This window comes from Phocoena phocoena, chromosome 8 (genome assembly GCF_963924675.1).
Source record: "Phocoena phocoena chromosome 8, mPhoPho1.1, whole genome shotgun sequence".
Lineage (NCBI taxonomy): Eukaryota > Metazoa > Chordata > Mammalia > Artiodactyla > Phocoenidae > Phocoena > Phocoena phocoena.
The window spans coordinates 7,980,495-8,000,554 of NC_089226.1; the positions used below are offsets into that span (position 1 = coordinate 7,980,495).

The following is a 20,060-nucleotide window of genomic DNA, read 5'->3' on the forward strand; positions in this document are numbered from 1 at the left end:
TCCTAGAGCCCAGCAGCCCTAGGGTGACGAAGGACCTGGGTGGTTCCCTGGTCACCTCCCTCCTCTGTGTTCCTTCTAAGGGGTCTCATCCCTAAAAGTGATGGCTGCTGAACTTATTCCTGGCCAGGGTCCGAGGGCTACTGGGCAACCAACATAGATCCCATATCTACCCTTTGACCATGACCTTGGCCCTGGCAGAGAATTTAAGGGGGCATCTCTGTGACTCCTCGTCTGCCTCTTCCCATTTTTAGAGCCACTCAGTGAGGAAGACCTGCCACCATCCCCACAGGGCCAAGTTCATGGGGGTCCCCTGAGGGCAGGGAACTTGTCGTCTTATACGTAATGAGATCACCACAGCAGGAGGGTATTGCCATCTCTCTCCAAGAACACAGTGTGAGTTACCAGATGACTGGTACAGGAGACATTTAGGGGACGGGGCCTGGTTGATGGGATGTAGAAGGTCGCAGAGAAGCTGAGACCTAGCTCAGGTCAGACCCGAGAAGGCTGTGGCACCAGGATGGAAATTCGATGTCCCTGCCTTTATGTGTGCTTGGGCCACGCCGGCAACCGACGCTGCTGGTCTGAGAGGGCGAGGACGCTAAGACAGCTCCCTCTGTGTTTCTAAACGTCCTCCTTCCGCTGGGTTTCGGTTTCCTCGTGAGGCCTCTGCTCCCGCGTAGTCTGTCTCCCGATCAAGGCTCTGAGCCCCAAGAGGAACCAAGCCACAGACCCACGTCTGTAGGGCCTCTGCTTCCTGTTCCAGACCAGGGCCCTAGTGAGGGGCTGAGCCAGGGTCCAGAAATCAGCCCAGGTGGCGCACAGCTTCCTCTAGTCTCCGCTTTGCTAGAAACTAAAACCAGCTTGGTGCTGTCCCCATGAGCCAGCCCCCCTCCATCTCTTTCTTTGCCTCCCCCCTCCCCAAGAGTCGTGGCAGCCCCAGAGGGAGGGTGAATCTGCTCAGACCCCGGAGCCGTCTGTCCAGGGCAGATCCCTGACTCGGAAGCCTTCCTGCCTTTCCTACGTGTCCCCAGGACGCCACCAATAAATTGGCGCTGCAGGGCTAAAAATAACAGCATCTGATCGCACCTCCATATATCCATGGCAACATGGGCTGCAGCCTTTTCCTGCCGGCTCCAGTGTCTGACACTCGGCTCAGGCGCTAGGCCCTGGTGAAATCAGCGGCCTCCCCGGCTACCCGCCACCCGCTCTGGGAGGGCGCTGGGAGTCGTGCTGGCCCATGTCTACGGCCGGCTCCGCTCCGATGGCCCTGTCACCCGCCAGGCTGGGGACCCTCAGACTCACGTGTGGCCCCTGGGGTCCCCAAGCCTGAAGCTTTTAAATGAGCATCCTCATTTCTGGGAAAAACACGATGGATAAAGGAAAGACTAAAATCCGTTGTCACTTTAGACTTTCAAGCATTTCCCAACAGGGATTCAAAGCGGTTTCTTGAGGAGGGAACGCACACCTCAAAGGGACATTCCTCTTGGATGGGACACCCCAGCCTGGGCCCTGGTGTCTATCCAGGGTTTAATCTGCACTCTCCAGGGTCGTTCTTTCCAACCCCCGCCTATGCCTCCAATCCTCTGACACAAGCTCCCCTAGGCTGCTAGGAAGAGAAACACCCAAGAGATTGGAGTGAAGTGGGGAGGCAGTTTGCTTGTTTCTGAATGAGGGTCATCGTGCCCTGAGGCAGGAGGATGCAGGAAGCGGCCCACAGAGAGGAGCCTGCCAGCCAGCACATGCGTGGACTTGGGAATGGACTTGTCTATACCTGTGTCTGGAGAATAGGTGGGGAGGGGTGGTGAAGCCCTTTGGGCAGGCCTGGACTAGGCTGAAGGAATCAACACTATGAACAAATCCAAAATGAGATGAGGTTCTCATCCAAATGCATCCCGGCCGGGAGATGACTGCTGGCCATCGCCCTTTGGGGAATAAACTGGCCCATGATTTGGCTCAAACCCGGGATTTGCAGGAAGGGGGAGATAAACCATACTACTGCTGTGTTCGGACTCTCCCACCCCCATCTACACTTACCCCGATTCCTGTTTTCTTTTAAGAAGGCCTTAAATGTGTATGCATTTACCTGATCGTTTTTAGAACAGCTGATGACACCGCCACCCCCACCCCCACCCCAGGGAAATCCTAGCTCCTGGGAAGTGAAGGGGAAAAGGTTTTACAGGATCATCACTTTCAGCCCGGCAGCAAAACAAAGCGCCAACCAAGGTCCTAAAACATGAAGCCCTCCTGCCTTTTGGCCAAAGGCTTCTTGGAGCTAAGGTTCCTAAGAGAGGAACTCTGAAGGCCCCCTGAGGGTGGAAGCCCTTATCTTGAGGGTCCCTCATGTCTGCCTCTCCCATCTCCAAGACGTTTCCCTTCCCAGCCTACATGCAGTCATTTGGGTTAGTTAACAGGCAGAACTGGACAGGAAGCACTGCTGGAATCCTGGTGGACCCTCCAGGCTGTCCGAGGTGGTAAATGAGCCATGTGTCCCCAGAGACATCCATAAACATGACCCATACACGCACGCACGCCCGGGCGGGATAGGATAATGTCGGGGTCAGCTTTGGAGCTGTGGTCCCACCTGGGCTGTCCAGGTATGTATGTGGCGTGCAAAGTGATGAACTAAGGGATCTCCTGAGACACATGTGAGATGAAGTCTGTGAAGGTGCCAGCCCAAGCCATGTATGCCAGGTGGGTGGGGGAGGGGGGTGATTCCCCGCTTCCCCGCTTCCCCGCTTCGTGGAGGAACATCTTTTACTTCCCTTCCTGCCTGGTTTTCCTGCCGAGGACACCGGTTTGTTAGGCAAGCGCGCCTTCTACTGGAGGTACAAGGGAATGGTTTGAAATCCAACAGCTGGCTGAGGTGGAGGTGACATTACATTCCTTCCTCTCTGACACCTCCCCCACTCCCTTCGCAGGTGTACCGCCTCCTTCATAAAGGTTTCCCCACCTGCCGGGTAGAGTTCTTCTCTCCTGTGAAGTCGGTTAGCACTTTGCCTGGTGCTCACCTCCCCACCTCCTGTGACAGCTCTTGATGTCTCTGGGCGTCCTGACTTAGAGGCACTCACTCACAATCCCTGGAGACGTTTATGACTGAAGCCTCATCTATCTCTGAGTCCCCTGCCTCGCCCGTCACCTTGCATATACAGGCCTCCAGTAACTGTTTGCTGAACGACTGAATGAATGTATAAACTTCTGAACTTGCCAAGAGGGGCCCACCCCCTCCCAAACCCCTGATGTGATGCTGTCTCCCCAACAGGACCCCCCATCATCTCCAGCACCCAGACCCAGCACGCCCTCCACGGGGAGAAGGGCCAAATCAAGTGCTTCATCCGGAGCACGCCGCCACCCGACCGCATCGTGAGTGCCCCGGGGCGAGCAGGGAGGGCCAGTGGCACGGCCCCCAGGCTGGGCAGCCTGGCGGGTCATCTGTGCCTGCAGCCGCTCCACCATCCGGCTGGTCAGTCTTGCCTCTGCATTGCCTTTCCCCTGCCTTGTGTCTCTTGGAAAGGCATCACGAAGACAAAAATCATGGGCAGTCTCCTTTCTCAGGACAGGCTGTGCTCCTCGCCCGCGGGTGTATTTAACTCTTCTCTGCCTCTCAGCTGTGTGCCAACACAAATGGTTCCGACCAAATTCTGCATCTTGGGGGCAGAGGGCAAGTGAGGGCAGCAGAAGGGAAAACACGATTTCTTACCTTTCCTGGGTTCAAGGCCAGCCTTTAGCAAAATCGTAAATAGGATGCAGCTTATAGTCAGCAGACCTCTCTCTGCGCCTCCACAGCCCTCCTCTGCTTTGATGCCCATGGAGAGCGCTGCCCCAGTTAGCAAGTTTTCCCTCTGAAAGCATCACTCCATTCTCCCCGCCCCTCCCTCAAAACCCTTGTCCCCGCAGTGCAGCTTGGGCCGCCTGACTGGCTCACATGTAGCCCTCCCAGGTATTTGCATTTGTAGAAGTGGGGGTCTCCCACCCAGGTTCCGCTGACACTGGTAGAAGCTGGGGCGGGAAAACAGAGAGAGGTGAGCATCTCCCCGCACTGTTGGGTGTCGGGGGAGGGGTGGAGACACTGTTGTCTGCAAGCCCAGTGCCCAGGCGGTCCTGCCGAAAGGCCGCCCAGGTCAAGTTCACAGGGCAGTCTCACCTTTCCCCAGGGCGGCAGCACCTGAAGGGGCGTGGGAGGCACACGCCAACAGCTAAGGTGTCACCCTGTAGATGGAGACCTTGTTAGAGCACTGGTGCGTTACACACTTCCTCAGGCATTCAGTTCATTCACTGTCTGAGTCACACAAAAATGGCAAGGGTCCACGCGTAGAACTAATGCCTACGCCTCCCTCTTCCCTTCACTCTAATCTTTTTAAAGTGTAAGTGTAACACGTGCTGGTGTCGATAATATCCTGTTCACTACTGAGCATATTCACACTGTCTTCCTCTTCGTGGAAATGGAACTCTAGGCCAGGGGTTCTCAACCTGGGCGGTTCTGCCCCCAGGGGACATTTGGCGACACCTGGAGACATTGTAGGGCGCAGCTAAACACCCCACAGAGCCCAGGGCAACACGGTGGGGCAGGCGGTGACAGTGTACGGGAAAGGGCTCTGAGAAGAGGTAAACGCTCACCGGCCGAAACCAAGCTGCACCAAGGTTCTCACAAACGCAGCTCTCAGAGCGTAACGTTTGTACAAAGACACGCACAGAGTAACCAAACCAGACTCAGTCAGCCTGGGGCTGGCCTTCACCACCATCTGTCAGGGGCCCCAGCTGACGGAGGGGCTCCCATCGCCGCCCCAGAGCCCCTGCTTGCCTGGGAATATGTTCCAGCAAAAAGCCACATAAGGCCCCGTGTCGATGGAAATACCCTCTGAGGTGGCCCAGCCTCTGTGTGTGTACGTGTGTGTGTGCTACGTGTGGGGCGGTAGGTGTACCCGTGTTGTGACGTGTCTGTGCTGTGTGTTGTGACGTGGGTGTACTTGCGTGTGCATGTGTTGGCACTGTGGGTGGGACTGTAGGTGTACCCGTGTTGTGGCGTGTGTTTGCGGGCGCTGTGCTGTGCGCGCACGTGTTGTGGCGTGCGCGTCGACCTGTGCCGTGTGGCGGTGAGCGTGAGCGCGGGCCTGGCAGCGTCCGCCTGGGAGCAGGGAGGCGGCACGGTGGTCCTGGAGGGGCGGCTCTGGCAGGATGTCCTCCTAATTCTGCACACCTGGGCAGGCCTGGTCCTGGAAGGAGAACGTGCTGGAGTCAGGGACATCGGGCCGCTACACGGTGGAGACGGTCAGCACCGAGGAGGGCGTCATCTCCACGCTGACCATCAGCAACATCGTGCGGGCCGATTTCCAGACCATCTACAACTGCACCGCCTGGAACAGCTTCGGCTCCGACACGGAGATCATCCGGCTCAAGGAGCAAGGTGGGGCTGCCAGAGCCGCGGACCGCGGCCTCTCCCTGCGAGGGCAGGGCCCAAGCAAGGTCCTCCGGGGCCCTGGGGGGACAGAGCGCCTGCACTTGCGGGCGGGCCGGAGGCCCTTCCTCACCTGCCACGCAGCCGCTGCCGGTCAGCCAGGCCCCCCGAGCCCAGGGGCACTGGCCTGCACCAGAGCAAGCAGGAGGACAGCTGCCCAGGTTGACTAAAGGCCCTGGCTTCCCTGCTCTCAGCAGTTCCCTGGGGCCCTTTGGGGGCATGATCTCTGAGCAGTGTCCCCACGGGGATGCACCAGGATGGGCGTATTGGGGAACCTGGCCCAGCCCGTTAAGCCAAAAAGCCAGTCCAGTTGCCCCAAACCCGAGGGTGCCCACGCTAAGCTAAGGAGTGGCACTTGAGCTGTCCAATCCCTGGTGTGCAGGGGACTGGCCTCAGGCTGCCTGCAGCTCCCCATAGGGACACAGGAGACACTTGGAGCACTGTGCTCTGAAGGAGACCCCAGCCAGCAGGGCAGCGCCGGGCAGAAGGGCTCAGAGCTCGGAAGGACTCAGGCTCGGAGGGCGGGGGTCTCAGAGGGGCATGGAGGGGGTTCCAGAGAAATGAGGCAGCCAGCCAGTGGCACACCAGGTCCTGAGATGGGCTGCAGATCTAGCCCCGTGGCCAGCGGGGGTTAGTCCAAGACAGACAGGAACGGTCCAGGGGGCCTCGGCCATGGCAGTCTCCGACCCCTCCAAGCTTAAGGCCCACCCACAGGCTGTCAGGCCTTGGAAGAGATTCTGGGCCAAGCAGGTGGTCTCAGCTGGGCCCCTGGGGCCGCAGTGCTACCCTGTGGATCACGCATTTCTCCCAACACCTCTTCCCTAATAAGTGCTGCTTTGCTAATGCTTTGCACATAATTTGCATAATATCATCCACACATCATCCCAACCCTCCCAGTCCACTGTTGCTTCCCCTCCGTGTCTTCCCCTCAGTGCCCCACCCCTCTACCCGCCCCTTAGTGTTCTCACCCCTCCTCCTCAGAGCCAACTCCCACCCCAGCCTTGACCGCTCTCTCTGGTCCCACCCGTCTGGAGTCCCTAAGTCAGTCTGAACGAACTCCGGGTTCAGTTCGGCCAGCCCGGATCTGTGGGGCATCCTGGAGATGTGATGCAGGAGGGAGCCCCCAACCACCCCAGACCCTCCAGAGGGCCGCCCCCGCCCCCATTCCCACCCCACCCTGGCCAGCCAGGCCCTGGCTGTGGACTCTTGCTTTATTTCCAAACAGGTTCGGAAATGAAGTCGGGAGCCGGGCTGGAAGCAGGTACGAAGGAGACATGAGACTCCCCGGGATGGGGGAAGGGGCTGCTGGGCTAGAGGGGGAGGGAGCCCACAGTGTGGGTCGGGAGGCCAGGGCAGCCGCTAACTTCTCTGCCCTCCCCCATCTTGAGGCTTTAGTGCAGTCAGAGCAGCAGGGAGAGAGCCTCCAGGCAGCACGGGTCTAGAGACCCCGAGACCTGTCTCCGTTGTCGCTGCCCGCCCCCCCACCGCAGGCTCCTGGCAGCCCAGGGCACTTGCTTCTCCCCCGTCTTTCCTCCCACCCCTCCTCTTCTGAAGCCCTGACTCCTCCCCCTGAGGTCAGCTCACCCCCACCTGACTCCGCTTCTCACCATCACCACCAGCTTGGCCATCGCTTCCAAGAACACCTGGGCCGCCCAGCCCGGCTGTGGCCTGCGTAACCCATGCTGACCCCGTGCTTTCTGCTGGCTGGCTCCTTCCCGCACTCCTGCATTCCCCGTGGAGCTGTCATCTCACCACCGGGCTGAGGCCGCTGGGCAGTGCCTCTCTCCCTGGGGATTTGGCAGCAAAAGGGGTCACCAGGCTCCCTGGGTTGAGTTGCTCTCTCTGGAGACCCCACAGGAGACAACTGCCCCCCACCCTCCAGGGAGAAACCCAGAAAAGAGAATCAGGACATGGCAAGCCAGACCCTACAGGGTCGGCAAAGGCCATGACGAAGATGAGGGGTCCTCTGCCCTAGTTCTCCTGCCACACCAGCCCAGGAGGCGCTTCAGCAAGTCCCTGGTGGGTCCCGCTCAGCCCCTCCCCTCTGGGCGGACAGCCCCTTAAAGAGCAACAGGCCAGGCACAGGCCAGCTCAAGGCGGGCACACAATATCAACTCCTGCTGTGTTCTCCCTGACGCCCCTCAGGGCCACTCCTGGTGCTGAGCTGGTGTCACCCTCTGTCTCCATCTCTTCTGTGCCTGCACCCTGGGTCCCCCGCCCAGGACCCTCTCCCTCTGCCCCCGCCCACCCACTCGGGACAGCCCTCTCCTCCAGATAAGATGGCTACCACCACGACCTCCCAGCTGTTAACAACTTAAGGAAATGTGGGTGCCAGAGGCACAGCTGCCTTAGATACCGCTTCCCTGGTTCTCTGGTTTCACAGACCTTGAGGCCCAGAGAGGTTAAGGACCCTTCCACCGTCATCCTTTGGCTCTGAGCTCAGCTGAGACAAGACCCGAGTTTTCCAAGGAAATGCCCTAGGAATCTCGGAGAAACTGAATTCAACTCAAATTAATAAAATCCAAAAGCATGGAAGCAACGAACTTCCAACGTGGCTTCCCTTTCCTAGAGAAATTCAAACCTAGAGACAGGGCCGTCTCACTGTCAGAGCAAGCCCGCAGGGCTGGCGAGGTCAAGTCCATTGTCTCACCCCTGACTGTTGAGACCAGCCCAAACGCCTTCCATTTTCAGTCCCCGAGTGTTTGTTGCACCCACCTCCTCCCCGTCGCCTCCCCTGCGCCCCCTACAGGGGTCTCGGGCTCCAGTAGGCAGGTGATGAATGCACCAGTGTGCCAGTCCTGGGCTGGAAGGAGAGCCCCAGCCTGACGGCCAACACTGCCAACCGTTGGACACGCGCTCCTTCCGGGAGAGGGACCACACCCCCTCCCAGCAGCATCTCCAGGGGCCAGGGTCTGCGGGGTTCTTCCTTTCTTTTGCTCTTTAAAGAAAACGACAGTGAGAGGCGAGAGGCCAACCTCCAGCTCAGGACAGATACCTGGAGTCCCCAGTCATCCACACTGAGAGCCTGGGGTAGGGGCAGCAGCTGAGTCTCAGAAAGGAACTTTCCTATCCTTGTATCTGCTGCGGTCCTCCTTCCCACACAGACACGAGGGCAAAGGCTGGGATCGGTTTGGGTGCCAGGCTCTGTGCCAGCCTTCACCTGCCTGCGTTCACCCACCTAAACCCCAGACGCGCCCCTGAGGCAGGCACTGTGATTATCCCGTTTTACAGATGAAGAAAAGAGGGTAAAGTGCGCTGCTCTGGGCGGCACAGAGGATGTGAGATTTGTAGGATGCCATGGGACGCAGGGTGCGGAGCTGGGCAGGATGAGGGGGGCAGATAAGAGGAGACGTGGATTTGCACTGGCTCTGCTGTAGCTGTGTGTCCTTAACCAAGTCACTTGACTTCCCTGGACCTCAAGGTTTCCATCTATAAATGGGAGGCTTGGACTCTCTGAGCCCTAAGCTCTCCTGCCCCTGCGTTCTCTAGTTCTAACCCCCCATGGACTACTCAGGGTCCCACATCATATGCTCAGGCCCCCTCTGCAGACACAGAAGGGTCAGGACTGTCTGGAAGAGCGCCCACCCCAGCCTAACATCACCCTCCCCACCCCCATCTCTACTTGGCTAGGGCAGGAGACAGAGTACAGGAACTCAGCAGGGAGGGAAGCTTTGCCTAGCTGGAGTTCCAGGTGCCTCTCTGGCGGGGTGGGGTGCCGGGATTCCTGCCCAGAGGACTGGCCCAGGAGAGGAGGGGGCAGGACTGGGCATCTCTCCTTAAAGAGGTGGGGGGGAAGGACTTCCCTGGCGGTCCAGTGGTTAGGACTCCGCGCTTCCACTGCAGGGGGCAAGGTTCGATCCCTGGTTGGGGAAGTGCATGCCATGCAGCGCGACCAAAACAAAACAGAACAAGAGGTGGAGGGAGCTGTGATCCTGCCCTCTGGCCCCTAAGACGTGGCCCCTGGCTGTTACCACCTGTGATGCCCAGGTCCGGAGGGGAAGCTGCCTCAGACCTGAAAACTCTCTAAAAGCTGCTTGTCCATTGTCCACCCTCTGCACCTGGGAAAGGGAAGCGAAGGAAAAAGCGAAACGAACAAACAGCGGCAGTGACCCTGGTCATTTTCCAAAGAAAAGCCAGGACTTAACGACTCTCCTGGTGTATCACCTCGGAGAGCTCAGCGTACCAACCTTGCCTCTCACCTCCCACGCTCCCCTCCCCTCCCTGTGTCTGCGTGCCTCTCTGCCCCCACCACTGCTGCCATCTTTCCCAGGTCTGCCCGCCCTCTCCGCCACACCGTGTCCCGCCCGAGCTGAGCCCTGTTGGACTGTGCCCGCGCCTGCGCAGGCCCCTGTGGCCTTTCCCAGGAGCGCCCACGCGCCGTGGTCTGGCCACAGCTCGGCAGGGGCTGCGCCCCAGGAGCTGGGTGAGATCTGGGGGGAGAGAGTGGGCTGCCCCAGCTCCCTCATCAGCCTGCTTGCTTCTCTCCCACAGAGGCTGTGCCGATGGCCGTCATCATCGGGGTGGCCGTAGGAGCTGGCGTGGCCTTCCTCGTCCTTCTGGCAACCATTGTGGCCTTCTGCTGTGCCCGCTCCCAGAGAAGTACGGGAGGGAGACCCGGGAGCTCAGGGAGGGGGGCAGAGAAAAAGGCCAGCTTAGACTGCCCCGGAGTAAAAGCAGGAGTACAGCGAGCAGGGGCCCTACCAATGCCGTGAGCTGCTGGGGCAGGGATGGGCCTCGCGCATCTTTTCACATGCAGCGCTTTGCTCGGCATCTGCTACAGAGCGGGCGCTCCACTGCTGCTGAGCTGGACGGAAGTGAACTTCACGCAGCAGGGCCGTCAGCTAGCACCTCAGATTGAACATACACAGCACTCTCCACCCATCGGGAAATGTACTGAAACCCGGGGGTGGGGGGGTGCGGGGAGGTGATCTTTGCCCTCCAAGATCTGCTAGTCGAACCAGAAAAGCAGGCCACCCACACAGGAAAAAAAAAAGGGGGGTTCAGGGAATTGCTCTGGGGGGACTCCTGAAGGTCTTTTAGTTGTTAGCCATAAAGTGCTGGCGTTGCGCTTTTTTTTTTTTTAACATCTTTGTTGGAGTATAATTGCTTTACAATGGTGTGTTAGTTTCTGCTGTATAACAAAGTGAATCAGCTATATGTACACATATATCCCCATATTCCCTTCCTCTTGCGTCTCCCTCCCTCCCACCCTCCCTATCCCACCCCTCCAGCTGGTCACAAAGCACCGAGCTGATCTCCCTGTGCTATGCGGCTGCTTCCCACTAGCTATCTACCTTACAGTTTGGTAGTGTATATATGTCCATGCCTCTCTCTCGCTTTGTCACAACTTACCCTTACCCCTCCCCATATCCTCAAGTCCATTCTCTAGTAGGTCTGTGTCTTTATTCCCATCTTACCCCTAGGTTCTTCATGACCTTGTTTTTTTTTTCTTAGATTCCATATATATGTGTTAGCAGACGGTATTTGGTTTTCTCTTTCTGACTTACTTCACTCTGTATGACAGTCTCTAGGTCCATCCACCTCACTATAAATAACTCAGTTTTGTTCCTTTTTATGGCTGAGTAATATTCCGTTGTATACATGTGCACGTCTTCTTTATGCATTCCTCTGTCGATGGACACTTAGGTTGCTTCCATGTCCTGGCTATTGTAGATAGAGCTGCATGATGCACTCTTCACGCGTGTGTGCCTGGAGTCTCCGTCCTTGGCGTAGCTCTGAACTTACGTTTGCTAGACAGACACGTGGAAGGGTAAATGGGATGGCGGAGATGGTGGGAACAATAAAGACTGTCTTGTGGTCCCGCCTCTTCGACCCCGTGACCCTGGGCAAGCCACAGCCACTCCAGGGCTCGGTTCTCTCCTGTGTAATAGCAAGGGGTCGGCTGATGTGACTTTCAGGGCCCCACCCGGCTCTGACATTCTATGAGCGGAAGGCACAAAGAGAACAATCAGTGTAAGCCTGCTCCCTCCTCTGCTTGGCAGCCTTCACATGTTGAAAGAAAGTTGCCTGTGTCCTCCCCTCCAAGCTGAGCAGCCTTGCTCTCTTGAGGGCCCCCAGTGATGCGGTCTCAGGCCCTCCCTCACCACCCGCTCAGTGGACATCATGGGGGAGCATATTTCAGCAGGAGTTTTCTAACAGAGCTCTCCAGGTATAAATCGGCTTCTTCCTCTAGAAGCCGTAAGCTCTCCATTACGGAAGCTGGACCACTAGTGCAGGGACATTTCTGCTTTGGGTGGGAGGTTGACCATGGGATCTCAAGGTCCTTTCTAACAGATGTGTGATTCTCTGAACGGAGAGATCAGAGCCTGGTAGAGTAGGTCAGGGAAGACTTCTAGAAGGAGGTGAGAATTTAGTAGGATGACCAGGTGGCCGAATGGTTGGGGATGACCACCCATGCCACGGGAGAGGCAGGGAAAGCCTGAGGATCGTGCAACCAGGAGCCAGCAGAGAAAGTACTCTGAGGTCCCAACAGCCCACGGCACGTCCAGACAGGTTCTATTACCAGGTGGGCCCTGAAACTGCTGAGTTCAGGGGCTGGAGGGGAGGGGAGAGCTTGACATCTCAGGCCCTAATGCCTGAGATGACAACTGATTCTGTCGTCTACACTTTCCTATTTTATGGCCAGATCTCAAGGGTGTCGTGTCAGCCAGGAATGACATCCGGGTGGAGATTGTCCACAAGGAGCCTGCCTCTGGCCGGGAGGCTGAGGAACAGCCCACCATCAAGCAGCTGATGGTGAGAATGTCATCTTACCCCCGCCCCACCCCGACCTCTGCGCCCTGAAGCTCCCAGAACCAGAGGCTTCCTGATGCTCTCTAGATGCTCCTGACAAGCAAAGCATCAGGCAAGATGTGCTTCCCCCCCCATAACAGGCCAGGCACCTACAGGCAGACCTAGGAGACACTGTGGGTTGGGTTCCAGACCGCAATAAAGCTAGTCACGTGGAATTTTTGGTTTCCCAGTACATGCAGAAGTTACGTTTATACTATATACTGTAGTCTATGAAGTGTGCGATAGCATTATGTCTTTAAAAAGGTACCTATCTTAATTAAAAAAATACGTCATTGCTAAAAACTGGTAACCATCATCTGAGCCTTCAGTGAATAGTAACATCAAAGATCACTGATCACAGGGACGGTCCAGTGGTTAAGACTCCGCGCTTCCACTGCAGGGGGCGCGGGATCCCACGTGCCGTGAGGCGTGGCCAAAAGGAAAAAAAAAAAAAAAGATCACTGATCACAGATCCCCATAACAAAGATGATAATAATGACAAAGTCTTAAATTCTCAAGAATTACCAAAATGTGACACAGAGACACAAAGTGAGCTGCAGATGCTCTTGGAAAAATGGTGCCAAAGGACTTGTCCTCTGCAGGGTTGCCACAAGCCTTGGATTTATAAAAAATGAAATATTTGTGAAGCGCAATAAAACGAAGCGTGCTCGTATTCTCAGCCAACAAAGATTTATTGTGTGTCTACTATATTGTGCTTGGGGTTCTCGGAGACTCAAAGGCATCTAAGATGCAGTCCCAGCTTTCAAGGGACCCATTGTCCAGTAGGGAGAGAAGATGTGTATAATTGCCATAAGATGTTGTGATATAACATATAATCCTCCACACATAGATATTATCAACATCCAGTACATGCCCTGCTCCCCCCATCTCCCCAGAAGTCTGCAACAAGCATAGGTTCCTCTTTGGGGACTGGATGGCTTTAAACTCATAATTTCTCCAGCAACCCCAAGGCCGCTTCTCCTCCCGAGCCCCCTCGATGGACCGTCACCCATCCATCTGTCCAAACAAAATCCCGGAAAACTCTGCTAGAAAACTCTGGTGCCTACTGTGTCACGGTTATAATATGTTGGAGTAACAGCTGCAAGCAGGTCGGTCAAGAGCATGGGCCTCTCTGTGCTTCAGTCTCCTCTTCTAGGATAGGATGAAGGTCATGGTACATGGGGTCGGGGTGAGGGCTCAGTGGATGAACCCCTGAAGAGGCTGGAGCCAGTGGAACACAGTGAGGGCTCAAGGAACGGTCGCTATTTGCTTTGCTGTGAAATCACCTGTTTCCTTATCTGTCTCCACTAGATGGTGAGCAAGCTGCCTTACTCATCCCTGTGTCCCCAGAGCCTTCCACGGTCCCTGGCAGATGCTCACCAACGTTTAGTGAATTGAAATGACGTTTTCTCTGCTGCTCTTCTTCTATCCAGTTGATTTTCAGGTCCTGACAATTCCACTTCAGAATCTTTTCAGAGCTGTGCCCCTGCCTCTTCTCCACTATAACTCCTAAGTGCAGGCCTCACCACGGCTCCCCTGATCGATGGCAGCATCCTCCCAAGTGCTCCCACATTCTAATCTTTCACCACTTTGCTCTCCACCCTCCAGAGTCCCACAGAGGGTCCTTCTAAGATGCAAATCTGATCCTGTTACCATCCTACTTAAAGACCCTCGGTGGCTCCAGATCTACCTGATATTCCAGCACCAGGCGGGTCATCAAGACCCTTCAGCAGGAAGCGGCTTCCGGCCTGTCCAGCCCCATCTTCCTGCCAAATGCATCCAGCCCTCCAACACCCCGGAGAACTTGCAGTTCCCAGCCCTTGAGTCTTTTATACCTCGGAGGCTTTGCACGGCTCTTCCCTCGGCCTGTTGATTTTGTCTGTTGAATTTCACATTCTCCTTCGAGAGTCAGCTCAAATGTCACCTCTTCCACAATCTTCCAGGCTTGCCCCACCATGGCTGGCAGAGCTATGCACTTCCTGGTGCTCTCCCCAAACACTCTGCACGTTCCTCTTTCATAGTGCATTTCTCTAATTACACGTCAGCCTCCCCAGGTATCCCAGCGTTCCTCAAAGACAAAGGGACAAATGTCTACTTCGCCCAGACCTAACATAGTGTCTGACACAGATGAACGGTCAGTCTTACAAGGGAGGGGACCACAGTCCAGACCTGGGCAGGAATGGACGTCTCCGTTGATGAGATTGATTGAGTCTAGTGTGAAAGTACCCACGCCTGTCCTTCATCCCCTGGGGACCTTGCATCCCCTCTCACTGGGATATTCTGACTGCCTCTGACTGTTTCCACACCATTCTCCAGTCCAGACCCTCAGGGAAGTGGCGGAGGGGGGTCACTCAGTGGTCAGTTAAGAGTGGGAGATAAGAAAAACACGCTGAGGGCTCCCCTTGGGGAGACCTTCGTCCAGCCACTCCCTTCACCCCCGGCACCGATACAGCCCCAACACTGAGGAGAGGCGGGCTGAGAAGCTGAATCTGGTGGAAGAGAAGAACTCAATCCAGATAGAGCCACAGCATTTACTGGAAAATGAAAAAAGCAGCATTAGTGGGGAAGTGACAGGATGGAAGCACGCTGGCTGATTCTGTGGGGCTCCAAAAAGAGATCAGGAAAGTGAGTCACAAGGGAGAAAGCACAGCCCAGTTCTGAGAGTGGGTGGGAACCTGGCCCAGACCATGTCATGTGCAGAAGGGATACATGGGAAGAACATCCTGTGCCACAGGACAGGAACCACTGTGGCTGTTCACATTCACTAATAACCCCACTGTGCGCCAAGTGTGCCTTACTTTTCACCTTAAGTCTAATTATTTTTTTAATTTCCAGTAATTTAGCGCCATGCCACTTCATTCATTCATCTGACATAAACATAACGATTGTGACAGTCCCACTGTACGGCACGCACCACGCCGGGCACCGGCAAATCAAAGAATGAATAAAACACAATTAAATATGATTTCACTCGGCAAGGATTTTGGTCGATGACCACAGCGTGTAAGGCGCTGCACCAGGTGTGCTGGAGAACCAAAGAGAAACAGGAAATGATCTTGTCCCCAGGCTCTCCGGCCTCTGTTCGGGAAGATAACTTCGAATAATCTAAGTCCTTGCTGTGAATGGCAGGTGAGGCCCTAGTTGCCAGCACCTCAGAGGTAGTTATTCACTGATTCCTTCTCAAGCCCGTCATGAAGCCTAGCCCCGCTGAGGAGCTGCGGGGCCCCGACCCCTGCCCAGAGGTTCTGCAGTTGTTTATCTACAAGCCCAGCTCCCTGATGAGCACAGCTGTTCTGTAATGTCTCCTGACCTCTGTTTGCCTGGCCCTGAGCACAATGCCTGGCCTGAAGTCAATAAAGGCTCACTGAATTAAACCGAATCAAAGCAAGATCTCTGGAGGAGATAACCGTAGCCCACGGGAAGGAAGACGGTGGGTCTTAGAGACCTGCCCTGCACCCACCCACCTCTCTGTCTCCGGCTCTCAGGAGGGGTGGGGCTAGGGGTCCAAGAACAACAGTGAGATCTGGAATCTCCTCCGGGTTCTTGTCACCTGCCTCCAGGGGCCAGGCAGTGAGAGGTGGCGGGGAGGGGAGGCACAGATGGCAAGCATCTTTTGAGTGCATTTCTCCGGCTTCTCCTTGGGGGAAGTGGACGATTAGCCCACCTCCTACCCACTGAGCAGCGATTTCTGGGTTGTAGATGGACCGGGGTGAATTCCAGCAAGACTCAGTCCTGAAGCAGCTGGAGGTGCTCAAAGAAGAGGAGAAGGAGTTTCAGAACCTGAAGGTAAGAAGGGCCCCGGGGTTACGACACGCCTGGTCTTCAGCTCTGACGACCCAGGCCCCAGATCCAGGCACAGATAGAAGGGACAGTCCCCCACAAAGGCACCTGCTCTCTCGCCCCAACACCAAGGGGCTGAGAGAGTTAAGGTTGAGCTCTCACGGTTCTCCCCTCCCACGACCTCCTCACCAATAACGTTTTTAATACCGTTTCCAAGTTCCGGACTAAAACAAAAAACAATGAAAGCCTGGCTTTCACATGGCCTTGAGCTGCCCTGAAATAACAAAACGTACTGGTCAAGACCCCACTTGAACACCTGCCAGCATCCTGCCCAGGCTGACCCTCCCGACCGACCGCCCCTCAACGCCTCTCCCGCTGTCCCCTTCCTCCTGTCTGTCCCTGGCCCTCCCCATGGACGGCGGGACTGGCTCCCGTCCGGTGCTGTGACGCCGCTCTCCCCCCGGCCCCCCAGGACCCCACCAATGGCTACTACAGCGTCAACACCTTCAAGGAGCACCACTCGACCCCCGCCATCTCGCTGTCCGGCTGCCAGCCGGACCTGCGCCCCGCGGGCAAGCAGCGAGTGCCCACGGGCATGTCCTTCACCAACATCTACAGCACGCTGAGCGGCCAGGGCCGCCTCTACGACTACGGGCAGAGGTTCGTGCTGGGCACGGGCAGCTCATCCATCGAGCTCTGTGAGCGGGAGTTCCAGCGGGGCTCGCTCAGCGACAGCAGCTCCTTCCTGGACACGCAGTGTGACAGCAGCGTCAGCAGCAGCGGCAAGCAGGACGGCTACGTGCAATTCGATAAGGCGAGCAAGGCTTCGGCCTCCTCCTCCCACCATTCCCAGTCCTCTTCCCAGAACTCCGACCCCAGCCGGCCCCTGCAGCGGCGGATGCAGACTCACGTCTGAGGATCCCGGGCCGAGGGCGGGAGGGCCGGGGAGGGCGGGGCCTCGGCCTGGCTCTGCAGAGACCTTTGCAGAGGACCCCGGAAGCAGCCCGATCAAGCACAAATGCGGGCCCAGCTGCAGGGCATCGGGGCGTGGAGGTGGGGACGTGGTCAGAGGATGCCGCTGAGTGCAGTGTGATCCGTGCTGGCCGCCCCGGGCCCCCGGCCCTCTCCTGGCGGCCCCTCCTCTCCCTGCCCCTCCCACAGGCTCCAGAGGCAGCTATAACTCTGCTTTCATGAAACTGCCGTCCAGGCTCCGGGCTTCGGAGGAGCTCTGCCCCTTGCCGCCCGGAAGCCCTCTCCCGACTCCCACCGTGCCTGTGCTCCTGTACAGCCCCGGGGAGCAGGGCGTCAAGTGCTTGCCGGCACGGAGCTGCCCCAGAGACCTCAGCGCCCCCTGCCCCTCCTGGTCCAGACTCCAGAGGCTGAGAAGCCAGAACGGCCCTGGCTGACACACTGGCCCGGAGCCCACCCCCAGTTTGTTCGGTGTTTCGTGTCCACACTCGTACAGTTCTGTCCTTGGACTGGATGCCTCTCAACTCTGAGGTGGGACTGGCCCAATCAGAGACTGGTGTCTGGGAGGGAGGGGGAGGGAAGGAGGGGGGAACGTGACACTCGGGGACCCCTCGCCAGGCTGTGCGACTCAGAGCCTCCCCACGCGCCCCTGCTTCGTGTACTCCCCTCCTCCCCTCTGCACATTCGGAGTCAATATAAGGAGTGTGAGCTTCTCTGGTCAGGGTTCTTTAAACAGCCGTTGGAGAGACTGTGTCCCAGGATCTGTGGGGTTTGAGGGGACTAGGGGGCAGGCCGTTAAGGTGATGAGACTCACCTTCTCAGCTGAGCCTAGATTCACACAAGGAACCATGGTCCTGTCCTCAGTGAGGCTCCTGGGGCGAGAGAGGAAGCATATCTGCACCTCACTCCTGCCTGCCACCTGAGAATAAAGGTTGGGGGTCCTTCCTCCAACAGATGCGTTCTACTCTTTTGTTCCTACAGAGTCACAGCAAGACCCCAAGAGCTCAGAGGATGCTTTGGGAATGCAGGGTTCCTTGCCCTGCTTTGATTTGGTTTTCCCAGACAGTGGAGAGCTCTGGTCATGGTGACAATAGGACCTATGGGCAGACTCCTCTCCTTGCAGATGTGCCCAACCCAGAGGGCACACGAAACCGGGCCTCACCAACCACCTGACTCATGCCAAATACAGCTCAGGGGCAAAGGGGTCAGACTGCACATCGGAGGGGTCCTTCTAGGCCTTTCTCTCAGCGATATTCTGCAAGGGCGGCTCCCTCCGTCGGGGGTTCATGGGAGGAGGCCCTCTTCAAAGAGCCTGTGCCACCAAGCAGCCCAACGCTCTGAGACTCAAATGATGTTCTAAGAACGGCTTTGTTTGGGTGGAAATCTTGCCGTGGTGATGGCAGACAGGCTGGGGTGGATAAACAGGGCCAAGTTAGGATGCTACCTCTGCAAGTAGGATTCAAATAGAACTCTGGAGAACCCACACTGTCCCAAAGGTTGGAGCTTCCTCCTCAGATTTAGACCCTTCTCCTCCAACCTCCCTGGGAGTCCTTACCCACCATGGGAACCTTCATCACAAAAGCCTGTGCTTCTTTCCTCCACTGATGCCTTGGATGGCCCCCACCCACAGATGGTATACATAGCCTTCCTAGAGCCTCCACCCAGAGGATGTTTCTGCTTCCACCATATTTCCTATTGCTTCAAAACCCTCCACCTCCTTGGATATCTTCCTTTGCAGCACCCAAGCCTGAGGTAGTAGAAACTGATGAGAAATGTAAGTGTACATCCCAGACCCACATCCTGCTCGTGGTACCATTTCTGGCCCAGCACAGATGCCTGTGGGCTCCAGGTTAATCTTGACAAGTTCTCTTCCTTCCCATACACGTTTTGCCTTTGCCAGCAAGGAGTAAGGATCTAAGATCAGATGCAAAATGCCTTGGTGTGCTAGAATAAGGAAGAGGATGACCTAAGAGGATCTGTCCATTCATTTCTCCTAGCCTTCCCCACCTCGGAGGTGGGCAGGACATCTCCTTCCTAAGCCTCACCACAGCCTACCTTGTCCCTCACCCCCTGCCCACATCCTACCCCCCTCACACACAGCACTTATAATAGGATGGAGGTACCCATTCTTTCTTGGAACCCAAGGTTATGGCACAGAATAACCTGGAGAACAGGGAAGAAATCTGATCTCCTGGAGAACAGAACCCTCTTCTCCCTTGGGAGCCTCAGACACTCCCAGGGTGGGAACGTGGACGTCACGGAAGATGGGGCTGCACAGTCAAGACCCGGCTACACGGGGCCCACTCCCTGAGCTCTCTCCGAGGCACAAACACAGCAAAGAATTGCCGAAAGGGTAGGAGATCAGAAGTAAGGCCCTGGTGAAAGAGATGAACATAGGCAGGGGAAATCAGTAGGCTCTGGTGGCCTTTGGACCATTGAGGCACTGAGAAGGATGCTGGACTGAGTGTGGATCCTTCAACCCCTCTGAGTCCATTTACTTCTCACGTAGGAGTGAGGGGACAAGAAAGCTGGTAAAGGGAAGTGTTAAAAAAAAAAAAAATTAAGGCAGTGGGAAGCCCTGAATTTCCCTGTAGGTGATTTCAAATTAACTGAAATGAGTGCTTCACGTTTGTAATCATTTAATTCTCACAATTCTACCAAGTATTACCATTTTACAGACGAGGGAGTGAACTTAAAGAAGACCGGCCCAAGGTCACAGAGCTAACAAGTGACAGCAAGAGATGTAAACATATGATTTCCTCTGTGAAATGTTTCCATCCTGCAGTGCAAACCCAAGGCCACTTTCATCCTAGAATAAGATGAAAACGGCCGACGCTGAAGGCCATGAGCTGGGACCCACTCGGGGGCAGGCTGAGCAAGGACAGGCCACAGCTCCAGTAGGAAAACAGGACTAGCCTCCTCTACCGCCAGTCCCCAAATGACCTGGAAATACCACGACTCCCTGGGAAAGCTCGTCTGTGTATCAAATCACCCCCACCCCTCCCAAGGCCAGGATCCAGTTTTCTGATAGCTTTACAATTCGTTACTGGCTCCGAGTCACTGGATG

The 20,060-nt window shown here is 56.4% G+C and overlaps 1 protein-coding gene across 1 annotated transcript in view; it reads left to right on the top strand.

Moving 5' to 3' along the window:
* KIRREL3 (kirre like nephrin family adhesion molecule 3) overlaps nt 1-16,940 on the top strand; it is a 119,502-nt gene extending 102,562 nt beyond the window's left edge. Inside the window, exons 11-17 of the mRNA XM_065881617.1 lie at nt 3,260-3,360; nt 5,203-5,401; nt 6,678-6,713; nt 9,944-10,051; nt 12,099-12,208; nt 15,944-16,030; nt 16,497-16,940. Coding sequence (XP_065737689.1) covers nt 3,260-3,360; nt 5,203-5,401; nt 6,678-6,713; nt 9,944-10,051; nt 12,099-12,208; nt 15,944-16,030; nt 16,497-16,940 — 1,085 coding nt within the window. The remainder of the gene's footprint in view (nt 1-3,259; nt 3,361-5,202; nt 5,402-6,677; nt 6,714-9,943; nt 10,052-12,098; nt 12,209-15,943; nt 16,031-16,496) is intronic.
* Nucleotides 16,941-20,060: the final 3,120 nt, after the last annotated feature.